Below are 18,815 nucleotides of genomic sequence, written 5' to 3' on the forward strand. Positions count from 1 at the left end.
AGCATTTTAGGCTTTAAACTGCATGCATGCATTTCTGGAACAGGTTTAGGCCTTTTTCTAGACAGATATAGCTCAATGAAGCATAGTAACTAATTGTCCCTGGAATAGGTGATGGTGTTTGCAAAGTTGCAGATATTGGCTTTAGAGAAGGAAGAATGGCAAGTATCCAGTTATCTCTTGCTTCAAGTTGCTGTATGCAAATGTGATGGAAAGTATTACTTAATCACATTGGGATGGTTAACATCAATATACAGGTCAAGCATGTCATCCAGCATCTGTTTGAATTGTTCACTAAGATTGATTCCCATATCTGAGAGAGGAAAGGACAGCCTTGGTCAGCAATTAATTTTCTTGGTGGATAATGTCAATGACTGTACAGCTAGCTATAATTTGGGTGACTACATAGCTTGAGTAATTGGCAGTGGTGATAATCCATTTGTTGCTGCAGCACAACGCAGGAAAATATGTCTTGGAAGATCAATTCCAATGGTTTTGAAAGATTCTCTTGGCTAACAAGTGGAGACTCCCCCATTATTAGACAGTGACAGAGAGTCTATTTTAATATGCCATAAGCAGACTTTTGTAGAATAAGTGGGGCATTCAAAAAGTTCCCAGAAAGTGGTTGTTATTCGTAAACAATTCTATATTTATAATTAATTGATGCAAGCTTAAACTTGTTAAGATTTGTTTTATTAGGTGTGTGTGTTAAATTTGAGAATTAAAAAAAAGTAATATCACCATCAAAGACTTTTGCTACTTGTTAAAGTGAAACGTTTTATAGTGCAGTGACTAGAACTAAAAAGTACTGATTTCTGCCAGATGAACTTAGAAAGGTGCCAACACCATATGGAAAAATGTTGTAACTCAAATGGAATATAGCTTAGAAAACTGAATTTAGCATTTTATTTTTCCTCTCTTTATTTACACTTTCTGGGAGCTTTGAACACCCCTTGTATTACTATTTCAGATAATACAGGTTCTAAACTGAACTCGATGGTCAATACAAATACATTAGAACATACATGATACACATTCCATACAAACTGCAAATCTATAGAAGTGCATTTTATTACAATACATATTGTAGAGAATATTTTATACATTCAGTAAATAAGAAACACACTCCTATACAACTTTTCACTAATCATATGGTGCCAGCATCACCTTTTTCATTTTAACTTCATTGTGTTTTATCACGAATGTGAAGGAAAAAGCAAAATGGTGTTTTGGTAATTGAATTTTGTCAAATTGTTAAATTTTGTTGTGTATGATTAAAAAGCAACAAATTGATTTTTACATATTTTTATTATGCTTTAATTGTTGAATATTTTAGAAATTATCTTAAAGGATTCTCTTTTTAAATTTTAACATCAAAATGAATAAAATCTATTTAAATATCTCAAAACATGGTTTTTACCATATTATATTGCATGTATTAAACAGAATATATGTACAATTATTTACAAATGTTCATAAATTAAAAAGTGAATACTGTTTGAATTATGTACATTAAATAAATAAATATTATAGTATCTATAAACAAACTTCATCAGCTAACCCGATATACATTAAAGCAATACACCAACCAAAGCCGAATTATCGGGCTAGAAACGGCTATAATAATAATTATTATTATAGCCATTTCTAGCTCAATAATTCGGCTTTGGTTGGTGTATTGCTTTATTATAGTATCCTTATACTATATAATTAGTTTTTCAATTCCTGTTACAGGAAAATTACCATGTATAAATGCATCAACTTGTTATAAGCAATATCATCTATGATATAACTTATACGCCATTATTTCCATTGGAGGTAAATAGAGTGCCGAACTCTTGCTAAAAATGGCCTTCTGATTTATGAATGAAAGAGATGTTTCCTCAACCAATGGTCCAAAGTCATATGGAAAAAACTGATCGAGGGAAATCTAAAAGGATATAAAATATTTTGCTTGATCAAGACATATCAAATATTTTAGATATTTTGAATTTTAAAAATCTTACTTTTCCATTTTCTACAGTACAGTTTAGTCCATATGTTTTATATCCGCATTCAAATCCCAGACGGTGCAGAAACATGCCAGTAGAATTAGATGGAATGATAACAGAATTTGATGTGGGGCTAGCTAACACTCTTAAATTAAGGAGATGAACATCACACGGCAAAGAAGTTCCTAGAGGTCTAAATTTCAACTTCATATTGTCTTTATTTTGTCCTGTTAGACCCTGGCTAGGTCTCATTAGCATAATAAACATAGGATGTAATAATGATAATAAAGCATGGTGAGCAAACAGAGATGGATAACTTAAAACCTTCTCTGATTTCTAGAAAATAGATGATTAAAAGTTTAGATTAAAAGTGTAAAATTATTTTTAAAGAAAGAAATATTTTCATACTTTATTTTGAAAAGAATATGAACCAATTTTCTTTTCTATTAATATTCTGAAACTACTTGGAGTACGTTTGTTATCTGTAACACCCTGCTGCAATCCCCTGTTATCATCTTGATTTAATCGGCGATCTAAAAACACTTCAATCCAACCTAATTAATTTTTAAATCATTACTTAAATTATTTAATGATTATAAATTTAAGAAAAAAAAATTAATTATCAAACCTGGTTTTAAACAAGCAACACCCAACGGTTGAGCTGTCAAAAGAGAGAAACGAGTAGTGTTATCTTGGAAGTAAGCCACTGTAGACATTGGATATACATTTGCCTGGAGTGGCAGTTTTTCAAAAGTTTGTCGTTTCATCATCTAATAATAATTATGACTTGTTTGTTTATTATTATTAATTTTTTAATTTCATTATATAGAAATATATTACCTGAAATCCATTCAGATCAGTATAAAACTCACTATTATTATTAATAATATTTGTATGGATCCTCATGATTATTTCTTTATTAGTTTCTTGTGATATATCAACAATGTTGTATATATCAATTCCATTTCCATCTGCTCCTGTTAACAATATGTAAAAATATATAAATTACTATAATTACAATTATATCAATAGAAAACATTTTAACATTTTATTTAAAAGCAAACTCTAATTTACTATTGTGTTAATGACAAAAAATAATACTACTAAAAATGGCTTTAAAATTAACTATGAACATGTTGGATAATTGTATACCTGGTGAACTTTTTAATTTGACATGATGTTCAACGTTTGGAATAAAAACAGTTACTTCAGAATAAAGAGGTCCTTCTAAAACCCTTATGCAAGGTTGACTATATTTTAATATCTAACAGAACAAAACAATTTTAATTTTTATTAACAAATGTAAAATATTGCATTCATAAATTTTATAAAATTATAAAAATGTATTTATGTGTAAATACTGTAGATACAGTAAACTCTAGTTTTAATTCAAAGGCACCATAAAAAATTAGAAGAAATGAATCAGAAATGTTTAATGAAATAAAAATTTAAAATTCAATTGAATCTTTTATAAATATGGAAGGAGAAAAACATATTTTATATTTTATTTATTGAATCATAAAAAGTATACATTTCACGTTTTGATTCAGGAAACGGAATCACATCTGCTCTGAAGGAACAAACCTCAGAGTTCCTTCAGGGCAGACTTGACTTAGGGAAAAGGTAAAAGTCACATGGAGCTAAGTCATGCAAGTATGGTGGGTGTTCAAGTAATGTGACTCCCTTCTTGGCCAAAAACTGCTTCACTGACAGAGCAGAATGGGCTGGTGCATTGTCCCAATGGAGGATGTCCATTTTGCCACAAGTGTTGCCACTTTCTTCTGACCCTTTCCCGCAAAGATTCTAGAACTTCTTTGTAGTAGTATTGGTTCACGATTTGTTCCACTTTTTGCATTTTTTTCCCCTCAGTTTTTATGTGCTGGACTGTCCAGAACGTTCGTCGTCTTTCACATCCTCTCGGCCCACAAAATCTCCTGTGCCATTCGAACACATGTACGAGAAAGACATGTCTCTCTATATGCTTCATGTAGTGGTGCAAACATTCAGTGGCAGTTTTTTCAATTTCAGAGTCGATGCGTTGCTCCTCTTTCAAGCTGGCCATTTTTCCGATGCACACTAACAACATGTTCACTTGCAGTTGGCATTCACAACAATCTAATAGCGGTAGCAAGTTGAGACTCACTGCGCTTGTTCTAACTTGTTCAAGGTTGTTCATTCACTCACTCGGGCCAGAATGCAACTATTGCATGCAGGCAATCACAGTCTCGTTATTTTCTAGCCACACCACATACATTGGTCAATATGAAAATATTGTTAATGTTTTTATGTGTATTTCAGAGACAATGTACAAAGAATGTATAAAAACATCATTCCCTTTAGCCTCTCTTTATTTTAACTTATTTTTAATAAAAATAGAAAAAAAAAATAAAGTGTTCCTCTGGATTTATTTTATTGGTTAATACTGTATTATCAAGTTAAGAATCAAATTTGAGCAAAATGTGCCAAATTTGGCTCTTAATGAGTGATAGATTTTGATCCATTCTAACTAACTTCATTCTTCGAAAATTCTGTAAGCACCACACATACAAATAGACAAATCTTTTCATAAACTACTAGAGAAATTTGTTTTCAATAATTTTTTCAAAGCCATCTGCTTAATATTTATATAAAATTTGATAAATGAAGTCACCAAAAACTTGAATAAAAAAATGTTTTAAAAAAATCTTTCAGATATTTTTCTACATTTCATGGATATTAGTTTATAAAATAATATTTAAAAGACATTTTTATGACAATTTACTTTGTAACTAAAGTATTTGCCATATAATAGACACTATGAGATGACTGTTTCCATCTCTGTTTTCAACTATTGTTACAAATAGTTTTAATGTATTCTCCATGAAAGTCTGTCATATTCTAAACTATATAGACTATTACTTCTTTTTATTTATAGTAGTTTCTACCTAAATTTCTACTTAATTTTCAATCTAATAATAATTATTTATGTTTTAATTTAAAAAACAATATCATTAGGAAAGACTGGTAAGTAAAAATTGCCAATTATTATTTCCCACAAACAAAAACAAAATATTCTTATGGAGTACTTTATTATCATTATTGATTAGTGAAGTGATATATATAATATTAAAATGTTAAGATTCATTCACACTGAGTGGATTTGCCAGAAAAATGCAAAAAGTGAAGCAGATTTCGTGTCATTAGTGATGATGTTTCTGGGGAATGTTTCTGTTTAGTGAATTGTGCTGGCACTCTAATGTGTTAAACTTTTTCACTAGCCAAGTTGGCATAAAAAGAAAATCCAAGATGACAGCACATGCAGTCTATGATGTGGAAAAATTTTCGACTGAAATAAGCAATGCTTTATTTTTGTTTTTTCCTTTATTTTTAATAAAGGAAAAATGAAGCCATCTTGTTAGAATGACATTTGCCTTCACTTGCAATTGATTGACTACACTTTTCACAGTTCTCATCCCATGAAATACTATTGAGAACCAAATTCACTGTGGAAAAAACTTCTGTTTCCAACTAGCAAATATCTGTATAAACAAGCTTTACAGTAATTTTTGACTCTAAAAAATATGCATGTATACTCAAAAACCATATCATCTGCTTAAAATATTTTCATTTATTTTCTACTTGTCATAACTTAATTTATTGTATAAAATTAAGTATGTCAATTATTTTTGTGACAACTTTTTAATTCTATATTAAATGAAAAAATTCTAGCTTATATTGTAGAAAAAGTTAATTAGAAGCTATAAATTATTTGTAATATTGAAACAAATAAAAATATTAAATAGAAATAATAATAATTTATAAATACCTGAGCATGAGTATCAGGTAAAAATAAATAAGCTCCACTTCGATCCCTTCCTTTTTTCCTAGTTCCATACATAAGAAATTTAATTTTCATATCAATTTCTGTTTTATCTTGTTTTAGTATTAAATGCTACCATCAAAAAATATATTTATATTAACATTCGCATAGAAGAAATAAATTTAAAAAAATGTTTTAAATCTGTTGTTATACCTGTAGCATACCATCTTCACCTGAAAAGAAAGCTGTTGCAAAATGAGATTGAATAGAAAATTTTTCAGCAGTATCTTCCATTGAAATTGGAAAAACTCTGAAATATTAATTTCTATGATCAAGTTTCCTACAGAATTTTAAAAAACATTTTTAAAAATAATTTTATGAAAAAATACTCACAAAGACTCTGGAACTGAATCAAAATTAAATAATGTAATTGATGCTTTTGCATTCCTATGCCCTTTAACTAGGTGAATTGTATATTGTTGCAAACTCAAACCATGAATTTCAGCCAAAAAACATAACTGTAATAAAAATATTTTATTATTTGAAACCTATTACAGATAAAATTATATAATATTTTTAATATCTGAAAGAAAATTTTTAGAAATTAAATTTACTATTAATTAAATTTTTTGTACAATATAAAAATTATAGTTTAAACACAGATTCAAATATTTCTTTGTTAAATGATAAATAAATGTGAGACTGTTAGTAATAATGTCATGTGATTAAAAGTAGCTAATAAAAAGAATGAATGAGAATGTGTTCTCAATGAAGACTATTCTGACTGAGAATGAAAAATAAGGATTTACTAAATTTTTATTTCAGAAAAATATTAAGTACAATTTAATCATAAGCATAATTATAACATAGTTTGAATTTTGTAATAAAGTATGTTATACAGATAAATTAACAATTTTTTGTTAAATAATCAAACAGAAATTAAAGTGACTTACTGTATTTACTGTGAGTAAATACAGTAAGTCACTTAAGATATAAGATGAGGTATAAGTGAGGTTTTTATTCATTTATCACAGCTTCAAATTCCTAGGTTGTCCTACACATGCGAGCAAAAAATTCTTTGCGTTTTTGCAAATAATTTTTGTGAACCGTGTATTCACATTTTTTACTGGATGCTTACCCCCTTGTATTTAAAAACATAAGTATTTTATCTGGATCGTTTATATTCTTGTATATAGTCAGGCATAAAGATGGATAGCAATAGAAAAAGCAAAGTTTTTGAATTGAATTCCAGATTGAAATTCCAAAATCACACGGGAGCACAATATAAGTTTTAATCCATTTCCATGTGAAAACAGATGATTATTTGGAAATCAGAATTCGGAGAAACTCATAAGTGTAATCGACAGAATGGATTTGACTGTAAAAAAGTTTCTGATTGTCCAGCTTTACATGAACAAATTTTCTTGTTGATTTTACAAGATTTTTCCTTAAAGTTTAAAATGCGAGTAATTTTTGCAGGACAGTGTGTGCATTTGATAATATTTTATTTGTAATTAAACAAAATAAAATTGGAATTGTATTAATAAATCTAATTATCTTTATTTTGATCTTTAAAATCACACCTCGTCCTATATGCAAGGTCGTCTTATATGAGAGTAAATACGGTAGTTACAATAATTATTGGACAATTCATAAAGTTAAATGATCATTAAGAGTTTATTAATTAAATTAAATACCTCAAATTGCTCTTCTACAAACATTTTTCCTTTAAACACAGGACTAACTTGACTTGGCACATTTCTTCCTTTAAAATCTAGAACTTCTACAAATGGTGTAGATACATGAACAATAACTATTTCTTTTCTCAGATATCCAAGAGAATTATAAATGATTAATTTGCTGTATAAAAGAAATTATTAAGAAATTGCATAACAAAATATATTGTAATTTAATTTTATTTTATACATACATATATAATATTACACACACATACACACTTCATCTTTGTACAAGTTAATTTTTTTTCTATTTTTTCTATTAAATTTTTTTTAATTTCTGAATTGCTAATTATGTAAAAAATTTTGAAGTGGTAGATCTGCTGCTTTAAAAATCTGAGAAATAATTTAAAATATTAACTTCATATGGTTAATAAACATTTATGAAACTTTTATAGAACTTGGATTTTTGATAAAGACCAAAATTTTTCTATCAATTAGCACTTAATGAAAAACTTTGCTAATATGACTATATTTTTAAATTTCAAAATAATTCTATTCCATTTATAATATAGTCTTTTGGCTGAAGATCATCTAAATCAAAGTCAAAAGTGATTCTAATTAAATACTTTGGTAACTTTAACAACAATGAATCAAACAGATAAAGTTGTTATTATTATTATTATAATGATGCCAACATGCAAAGTTTTGTAAACTTTCATGATGGTTTTATATGTAATAATAATATATATATAAAACTATCATGAAAGTCACAAACACATACACACAATATCTACATATAAAGAACTAAATGAAACATTAGAATGGCTTAAAAATCATTAAAATGTAACAAATATTTTTCTTGACATTATTGTGAAATTGAAATTATCAAATCTTAATATATTCCTATCTGCATCTTTAACATTGTAAAAATGTTTCAAAGGCTTTATTACTAAGTATAAGAATAAAACTCAGTTATAAGATTATAGAATAGCGTATCAGACACAAGGTGTTTACTCATACAAAAATCAGATAACTTTTAATTACATTTTTGAAATGTAATTTTTCACTTTCACTTTATATTATTTTACTGCATTTTTAATTAAAGAGAATTTTTTGAATTTATTGTTTAATATTTTTATTCTTATTACTTTAATAATGTTTAAAAATTATTTAAGTTGTTATTATTATTATTTATTGGCTTAAGGAATAATTCATGAGCATTACTTCAAATTTAAAAATACATTTTCTAATATTTCTGCATGCATCAGCAAAATGTCTTATATTATTTAAGAGAGAACTTTTTGCTCTACAATGGTGAAATGATGTTCTGCAAAATGACAAATGCCCATCCTCACATTGCCACTATGACCAAAGCTGAGATTCAAGAACTCTAATAAGAAGTGCTGCTTCATCCTCCATACTCTCCAGACTTGGCACCATCAAATTTTCATCTTTTTCAATCGTTTTCAAATGCTTTGTGCAGTGTATCATTCAATAATGACGTAAAATTGAGGACTTGTTTGGATGAATTCTTTGAGTCAAGATTAGGAGATTTCTATCACCAAAGCATCAAAAAACTTATTGAATGATGGGAGGAAGTCATAAACAACAATGGTGAGTATATAATTGATTAATTTGTTGTTGTTTTTTGTTTAAAATAAATTTGAAAAAAAAAAAAAAAATGCTCATGAATTATTCCTCAACCTAATAAATTAAAATTTCATATTTTAAGGAATAAATTTTTCAGTAAAGATTTATAATTAATTTTAAGTAATAGAGATTATGAAGAAATTTTAATCTTTGTTCGTGTAATAGATTCTAATTGTGTTTCTTTTGTAATAAAACAGAGAGGTTGTGGCCGTCGTATTCAGCCCAAAACGTAAACGGCGGACATTTGAGCACCACCATCTGGCAATTCTAGAACATTGATAATGGCATTCGCTATAGCATGGTGAGTATAAGATTGGTTTAAACTTCATTTTTTTGTGTTTGGGGTTAAAATTATGACGTATTTTATTAAAATAATGATTATTTAAGCACATGAATAATATTGTAAAGAAACAGACAATTTTAATCCAGAAATTATTTAATTATTCAATTTTTTTGCAAGTGATGTGAAGTGCCTACAGAATTTACATATATTTGTCTTCATAATAGCTTATCCTAATTCTGTAGGAGTAGGTTTGTTCTTCCATGGCATCTTCTACCATCAACAGCGTAATACGTTCATAAAATTTCTAAAAATAATTTCCTGAGCTGCTTTCGGATTTATATAAGCCACTACTTCCTCAACAAAAGTATGAGATAGTCCTATCGTATGGTAGGAGACACGATGCTAATTAAAAATAATTATTTAGTGTTATTAAACATCCTATAAATACTTTAAAATAGTTTAATTTGTTTATTTACCTTCACTGGTAACATTCATCATTGTTAAACGTCAATACATCAACTGCCAACACCAATACATCACCAATTGGATAATACGATTAAAGATTATAAATATATAAATTTATTTATAATCTTTAATCATATATATCCAAAAGTTAACCCGATTATTTACGGCAGTTGGTGATGTATTGAGTTAATGTTATCGGGTTTAGTGAGTGTTTAGTTGTTAAACATTTTCGCTAGTTTTCAACAATATCCCATGAGTCAGTGTGTGACGTGAACATCACGCACTGACTCATGGGATACGTTGTGGCACATGTTGTGAATGTGCACCGCATCGTATTTTACTTGGAGTTAAAACGTCAAACGAGTACTTCTGCTTGCCATACAAGTTTAACATTTGTACTTGTGCCGCAACCTCTCTAATATTTTTACACTTGATGATAATGCATAGCCATATTATTTTATTTTCATCACTAATATATAATACTTATCATCATATTCACTTCTAGAGTATTAATTTAAATTACATTTCTGTTCTTAAATAAAAAGAAAATTTTAAAAAGTTTCTCACTTACTGAGATTTTTTTGTTGCTGTAAACTGTATGACTAATTTTTCTGGTATTGCACTATGATGAAGTTTTATCTCATCCTAATAATATATTAAACAATATTTTAATAATAATATTCTGTATTAAAATAAATAAACAGTAAATTTATATGGTTTATTTTATAAAATAAAGCATATAAAATATTATTATAATATATAACTTATAATACAACTTACCATTTGAAAATAAGAAGAATCAATTTCATTATCTGATAGAAGATATAAACTACTTTCTGTTATTATATGTTGAAGTTTTTTTAATGCTATAAACATTCTATAAATATTCAAACAAGAACATTTATTGCTAGTTATTTAAGAATAAATTTATAGAAGTGAATTTAAAATGAATTAGTTTAAAATTTAGGGTTTTTTAAACACGAATACAAATATTATAACTTTTTATTTTAGATTTACCTGCTTGCATAATCATTAACAACCGTATCTTTTGATGTTCCAGTTATGGCATCGTGATGCTGAAACAAACCTAATGTACGCCTAGATTCAACCAAATCTTCCATCAAATTAATTATTTTTTTAGGATACTGCATCATTTGATTAAACATAAATGCAAATAAAATCTCTGCCCCTCTGAAAGATAGATCAAACTATCACATCAAATGAAGCTCATTATAAATTATATTATTATATTTTAAAAATTGCAAAGATCTTTCCACAATTCAATTACCTAATAACAATACATATTTAAAGTTAAAAAAGTTATAAATTTTTATAATTTTATATAAAAGTATTTAATGTTAATGTATAAAAAATTTATTGTAATGACTGAAAACCTTAAGTAAGCTTCTAAAACTCGATCCATGTTTTTATAGAAAGGTCTTGATGTAAAAAATCCGCTCCAGTAATGATCATCCCGATCGGCATATGTAAAGAAATCACCTGCAAGGGAAGGAAAACCAACTGGCAAATTTCCATCATCAACACCACTTTCTTCTCTAACAGCTGTAAAGTAATCATCTAGAGTGCCAAACTGTGCCTATTAAAAATATATAAATTTTGATTAAAACATAAGTTAATCAAATAGTACCAATTAAGTGATTTTTTTAAATTATATCAATACCTCAACATTCCAATCCTCTTTGTTATTCATAAAATCAAACAGATGCTGATAGTTCTGAAATTGTTGGTCCCACTCCAAAGACTTTTCAAACCTAAAATCATCCCCAAGAGGTACTAATAATACATTGGTACGAAATAATTGAGCCTTTTTCTTATATTGATCTATTAATAATTTAGCCCTAAAATAAAAATTATAATTACAAATACAAATAATATGTTCCAATTTTATGTAAATATAAATAGTATACACTATTATTAGTTATATTCACCATTGACATTTGTAAATTTTTCAAATCAATTTTAAAAGTTCCAATTAAATACTTCATTGATATAATACAGATCTATCATAAATAAAATATTCAACTCATTAAATAGCAATTCTACTTATTTTCTGAATCATAGTAAAAAGGCCATTTGATGAGTTTTGTAATGTATTGTACAAGTAAATGTTTACAATGTAAATTATAAGAAAAAGTGTATGTAGAATCTATTTTAATTATATTAATTACACTACAATATTAACTTCAATAACTATTAATTTAAATGGACAATGATAAAAATTATCAATAAAATTTGTTATTTCCTTTCTTATTGCAGGGATGTACAACCTGCGGCCCGGAGGCCACATACAGCCCCCTTTCAATGTTTATGTGGCCTGCCGATGGTACAGGCCAAATCTCTTCTTTTGAAGTTTCTAAGTATAGAACTTCTTCCCTTTCACAAAGTCATTAGCACCCAACTGTTTTATGACTTTCCCTGAGGTGAGAAATGGGGGGTTGAAGTTAACACACTTTCTGGTTTAGATATCGAATATTTTAAGTCTAATACATAGTATTATAACGATTTTTAGAAGAATCAAATAGAATAAAATGATGTTAGAATGTCATTTCCTATGTTATCAGGAAGTTTCTATTTTAATGGAAAATTTTCAATTTTATGCTTCGGAAAACTTGCTTATTTGTATAAAAAACATCAAATAACATAAAAATAAGTGAAAATAGCACTGAAAACCATGAAAACAATGATTTTTTTAGCATTTGTTTACATTCTAGATTCTGTTTGGTATAGTCGAATTTGAATCAATCTTTTCTGAAAAGATGCTTATTTGTCAACCTAATGTCATTCAAACTAGAAAATACCAATCAGAGTTCAAAAAGGAATGTACAAAAGCTATAACAACCAATTATTTACAACAAAGTCTCTCCATAGACAAACAATGGAAAAAATGTTTAATTATTACATTGGACCAAGAAAATTAATAGCTGGAATAGTCCAGCCCCCCTGGTTGGTAAACTTAATCCTAATCTGACCCTTCTTCAGAAAAGGTTGTGCATCCCTGCTTATTGGGATCACCAGCTATATTCCAATTAGAAAATTCTTGAGGATTCCGTGCATAGGAACACTACTGGTGATTCAATGATCCAAAACTTATGATTTAATTATGTTTATTTTAGTTTAATATTGTGATCATTGTGTTGGCATTGAGACAGCCATGTCAATGTTAGCCCAAGTCAGGATTGACACCATCTGTGACTACAGGTGCACAGGCACCTTCTAAATAATTATAATAGCATGAGCAGTGAGAGAATGAACATGCTTGGATTGAAGGAAAGAGTTGAGAGACAGCATACCAAAAACAGCGTACTCCAGTATGCATTTAACCATAAAACAACTATTTATTCTTCAAGTAAATATAAATTCAAAAAAAAAAAAAAAAATATATAAAGGAGAGCTTAAACTTTTATGCATGCCTATCAGAGAAAGAATGTTTACAATTGCATACATGGGTCAATAAATACCTGGATTTGTGATGTTCGGTTGGACATCCATAAGAGGAAAAGGCTTGGATATGATATGTCCTGAATAGTCCGCAGTAATTAGTTCAGAGTGGCCAAGGTTCGGTAAATGGCAAGAAAGTGAGAAGACTGGTGGTGGAGCACGGTGAAATGAGCACACACTTCAAAACAGGCAATGAAACTCTCTATTGACCTTCCTTCCCCTCTATTTTTATCTGTGGTTATTTTCCCCTGCTATTCTGATAACCCTATTTGATAAGATCATGTAGGGAGCTGGTGGTTAGTCCAATCCTCGATTTTTTACGACACTTCCTTTGACGAGTAGTTTTTATTGAAACATGTCACAAAGGAGGTATTATTAGTGGGAAAATCTTGCAAATTTCCTCTCTTGAATTGATTAATTTGGGCTTAAATATTCTTTTTTCTTGAACAAAAATTAAATAATTAGGATTATCAAATTACAAAAATATTAGCCCAGGTTCTCACATCATGTTTATTTTGGTGTGTTGTGTTTATTTAACCAAAACATAAACTGCAAGTTTTGGATCATTGAATTACCAGTAGTGTTCCTACACACCTGCAGATGCAGGATTACAGAATTCTCAAAAATTTTCTAATTAAAATTTGTTATGTTTTAAATAACAAATTTTGATTAAGTTTCAAGTTCTGATTCATTGGATGCTATAATAAGAGTATCATCAGCATACCTCAGGTTGTTAACTTTTCGGCTCCCAATGGAAATGCTTCCATCCCAGTCATCTTTTATTCATCCTGCCCTTTCTCATTATTATTTCAGAATAAGCATTAAAGAGTAAAGGGGAGAGAATACATCCTTGTTTTACACCAGCTTCAGTTGTAAATGGATTAGACATAATTTTGTTAACTTTTACTCTTGCAGAGTTGTTCTCATATAAATTTCTGATCATCGAGATAAGATGATGTGGGACTCCCATTTTTTGAAGAGCGGGCCATAATTTGTGCCATTTTACACAGTCAAAGGCTTTAGCATAGTCTATGAACACAAAGGTAAGCTTTGACATTAAATTCATAGACCTTTTCGATAATTTGTCGGACATTCAAGATTTGTTCACAGGTTCCTTTAGTAGGAATAAACCCCATCTGTTCTTCAGCTATTTCAGGTAATAGGAAGGGTTTCAAACAGTTATTAATTATTTGGAGCATTACTTTACTGGCATGATTGATTAGACTGATAGTTCTGTAATTGCTACAATCTGCTGGTGCACCTTTTTTATAAATTGGAATATTGATTGAACCATTCTTCTGGCCATCTCCCTAATTTCCAAATTAAGGAATAGATTTTATGAAATATATCAACACCCAATTCTCCCATTGATTTTAAAATTTTGCGAACCCGCCGAATATCACCATTGCCTGTATCTTTATAAATGTTTGGATGTTATAATATCCAAATAATTTCCGCTTATTGTTAACCTTTTTGTATTATTCTGAAGCATTACTTTTAAATATTAAAGAAAAGTAACAAAATTTCTGAACTTCTACCTTTAATAAAACTCTGAACAAACCATAAAAATAGTTGCAACTATTTTTTATAGTTTTATAGTAAAGCAATTTTTATCTTCTTTTTTTCATTGTACAGTAAAATACTTATCTAATTAGATATATAATGTTCATCATAACATGGCAATCACAATTAATACTACAAACATAAATCTAGATGTGTAACATCACATACTTTTGGAATCAGCTTAAAAGTCTTAGTATAGAGAATTTTACATTGCCACAACCTTAACTTGGTAAAATACACAAGCATCAATTTATTTTACAATTGCTTTTAAATGAAGCAACTTCAAGATAAATTTATGCTTGAATATTTTATAATTTAATGTTTGAGTGTATAATATTAATTTAGAAATTTACTTGATTTATTTAAATATACATTGCCAAATCAAATGCAAGTCTAATATTTAGTATTAGATTATCATTAATCTAATGCTAAAAAATAAATTTTAGTGATTAATGTTATTTTATCATTCTATGGATATTTATATTTATGCATATTTACCTATCTGCAACATTTTTATCATTGATAGGAACTGGCGGTATTCTCCATGGACATTTCATTTTACCACCAGGAAGCCGTTTGAAATCGAATTGACAGCACACTTTAGGATCTGGACCACAGGTATGAGGGACATCATAACTATAGAATGGCATCATATGACAGAGGATATCCGTTGTATGGTTAATGTCTATATTAGAGCAAAATTAATCATTCATAACTGTTAATTATTTTAAGAAATATAAAAATTATATTTAAAAATTAAAAAAAAAGTCAAACAAGTTATATATTTGTGTATATTGTTGTAGATTTAAAACATAAAACATTCAAATTCTTATTTTTTCAAGCAACAGAAATGAAAATTACACAAAATAATCTATATAAATAAACATGTAAATGTTCGTTTGTTCAAAATCTTAAATTTCCGAAAATTCTTCACCGATTGCTTTGAAATTTTGACACAATGTTGCATTCGAACACACACGCGTTTTTATACATCTACTATTATATAGATGTCACAGGAAATTCCCCCCACGAGGGAGAAGGATAGGATTAAGTGAATAACTTGGCTTCTATTATATTATTTCAGATGCAGCTTTTTGCGTTTTAATAGGGTATGTCACGAGAATGTACACTAAAAAGGGATTTTTTGAAATTTTCCCCTCCTGGGAGAGGGAAAGGATTAAAGCTTATCCTAAAGAACTCAGCTTCTACTGTACTATTTTAGATGCAATTTTTTATTTTTAACTGTGTTTTAGTAGGAGTAAAACATGGGGATGAAAGAAGTGTATTTCTTAACAATGGAAGTGTTAAGAGAAAGCGACATGCAAGATTTACAGGTGCAGATGCAGGTGCAGATGCATTTTTGCAGCAAATCGAACATTTTTTTAGACCTATCTAAAAATTCTCTAATTAGTCTGGAAACAGGGGGACCTAATTCTTGCATTCTGTAAAAATGAGTAAGATTGGTCATAATCTAATAATCTTAATCTTTGCTATTGTTACTTTTTGCCCAAGCAATGCAGGGCTTATCTGCTAGTATGCTAAATATAATGAAATTCATTATTCAAGCAAGAAAATTCTCTTGAAATCAAGGTTTAAGAGATTAGCTTAATGTTTTACAGAATGAATAATTCTAATTTGTAGATAATTATTGTTCTAAAGCAGTGTTTTTCACCTTCTCATTGCAAACTGGTAAAATTATGGATAATTTTACATAGACCAGTAATTATATGCAACTATGAATTATGTTTATTTATTATGCTTATCTAGAGTTACTGTAAATAACAAAGTATGCACAGTAACTCCAGATTATTATTTAAATGCCACATGTAATCAACAGCACTAGCATAATGAAATTTTTTCATGGATCAGCACAAGTCCATAGACCAGCAGTTGAAAAACGCTATTCTAGAATATATTCGAATTATACCATTTCTAAAGTTTCTGAAAATAAGATTTATAAAATGGAAAATCAATCTAAAAGTGCAATAAACTCATACTAACTTAGACTTTCCATAATTTGGATAGATTTTCTTCAAAAAATTGTACAGTAATTTTAAATTTCTTGACAATAGAAAAATTATAATTTTTTTAATAGATGAATGCAAAATCAAAATAACTTTAATCAGATCTACCTACAAAATACACTACCTAAATTTGTAGCATGGAAAGTATAACTCGGCTACTATGCCATACATAAATGCGAGGAAATCTAATCTGCTGAGCTCTTCAGACAGGTAAGCTATTTTTCACCAAACAAGTGTTGCTGAGATTGTATTGGTTACTTACATGTTACATTAAGCTGAACTGTTCATGTTTTTTTAAAGTCATGGTTTCAAAGCATATGGCCAAGGTATTTCATGTTAGAAAGGAAAGTGCAAGATAAAGACACTTTAGTATACTTATTAAGCTCAGTAAAATTTCTGTATAGCTAATTATAATAAATTATGGCACTGTAACTTCCCATTTTTGCACATTATTGGAGAAAACACTCCGCTAATTCAGATTTTTGTAATGTCAAACAACCTTTATTACCTAATAGTCTGAGTTAGCACAGATTTACTATACAGTAGAGCGTCGGTAAGTGGAACGTCGGTAAGTGGAATGGCCGGAAAGTGGAACGATTTTCAGTCAGACTGTGTCGTGCTGAATCAAATGTTTTTGATACTAAATTTACTTCTAAAGTATAATTTTCATGTTTTTTATATTCTTTAATATATTTATTTTGTTTGTACAAAATGCAGAAATAATTTTTAACGATACGATAGCCTCGATGATTATTATAAAAATTTTCGTTAGGCTTAAAATCGACGAAAATTCAACACGAAGCGACACGCAACGGAGAAAAATTTGAACAACGGACAGGTTAATGTATTTTTTCGTACAAAGTCGGAAACTGGAACAAATCATTAACTGGAAGGACCCCAGTCCCCAATTGGTTCCACTTATCGACGCTCTACTGTATTAAGAAACACTATTAACCTGAAAAAATACAACAACAAAAAATTTTTAGCAATTTAAATCTTGTATTTATAATTCTGTAACTCTAAAGTGATTTATTAATTTCTACTCAGTAATTATATGAATTCTTTGTTAGTATTATTATATAATGTAATATGATTAAAAAAATTATGGTAAATTACTTATGTAATTCACAAACCAATTAATAAGATAATCAATAATAATTATTTCTCTTTTGAAGTTTACTAAAATATTAATTTCAAGAAGTTTTGGAATGAATCAAACTAAACATAGGAAAATAAACAGCATGTAATAGGAAACAATAATATAAAAATGAGTGAGAGTTTTGACTACAAATGATTTTATAACTATTCATAGAAAAGATTATTATATTTAATTAATTAATTAATTAAATTACCATAAGTATATAATTATAATGTCCTAGATCAGGGATGGGTGGCCACATCCCTAAAAATATTAATGCGGGCTGCATGCGGCCCAAGGGCCATGGGTTGCCCATCCCTGTCCCAGATGATGACAGAGAGAAGATAGTGTTCACTAAATGAAACTAATGAATTGTTTTGATATATTAATTTAAAGGAATCATTAATTCATATTGAGTGTATGTGTGTGTGTGTGTGTAAAAGTAAATCAATGGATGTAATGTAAATTATTAATTAATATAAGTGAATTGTGAATGATTTGTAGATTAATAAAAACAAAATTTATGATTCTTTAATCAATTCAATACAACTACAAACATTATGAATATAAAAATATATTTTATACATATAACAAATAAACTCTGATTATTCTAATAAAACTTGAAATCTGCTTTATTGAAGCAGAAAGAAACAATTGTTAATTTAAATTGTGTGCACCAATAAAGCAAATTTTAGGATGTATATTTTGTAATTTAAAATTTGTAAAATTTTTATAATTTGAAAAAGAATAAATAATCTTATAAATTT

The 18,815-nt window shown here is 28.3% G+C and overlaps 1 protein-coding gene across 2 annotated transcripts in view; it reads right to left on the reverse strand.

Moving 5' to 3' along the window:
• Nucleotides 1–1,586: 1,586 nt before the first annotated feature.
• alpha-Man-IIa (alpha-mannosidase 2) overlaps nt 1,587–18,815 on the reverse strand; it is a 33,085-nt gene continuing 15,856 nt past the window's right edge. For both annotated transcript variants that reach the window (XM_067268461.1, XM_067268462.1), the window contains exons 7-22: nt 15,385–15,571; nt 11,546–11,723; nt 11,259–11,461; nt 10,882–11,055; nt 10,645–10,741; nt 10,436–10,509; nt 7,485–7,647; nt 6,181–6,305; nt 6,001–6,097; nt 5,794–5,919; nt 3,141–3,252; nt 2,829–2,965; nt 2,617–2,758; nt 2,397–2,542; nt 2,004–2,324; nt 1,587–1,927 (exon numbers count right to left, since the gene is read on the reverse strand). In XM_067268461.1, coding sequence (XP_067124562.1) covers nt 1,775–1,927; nt 2,004–2,324; nt 2,397–2,542; nt 2,617–2,758; nt 2,829–2,965; nt 3,141–3,252; nt 5,794–5,919; nt 6,001–6,097; nt 6,181–6,305; nt 7,485–7,647; nt 10,436–10,509; nt 10,645–10,741; nt 10,882–11,055; nt 11,259–11,461; nt 11,546–11,723; nt 15,385–15,571 — 2,435 coding nt within the window. In that variant the 3' untranslated portion in view covers nt 1,587–1,774. The remainder of the gene's footprint in view (nt 1,928–2,003; nt 2,325–2,396; nt 2,543–2,616; nt 2,759–2,828; nt 2,966–3,140; nt 3,253–5,793; nt 5,920–6,000; nt 6,098–6,180; nt 6,306–7,484; nt 7,648–10,435; nt 10,510–10,644; nt 10,742–10,881; nt 11,056–11,258; nt 11,462–11,545; nt 11,724–15,384; nt 15,572–18,815) is intronic.

Source organism: Centruroides vittatus, unplaced genomic scaffold (genome assembly GCF_030686945.1).
Source record: "Centruroides vittatus isolate TY-2023 unplaced genomic scaffold, ASM3068694v2 contig_329, whole genome shotgun sequence".
NCBI lineage: Eukaryota > Metazoa > Arthropoda > Arachnida > Scorpiones > Buthidae > Centruroides > Centruroides vittatus.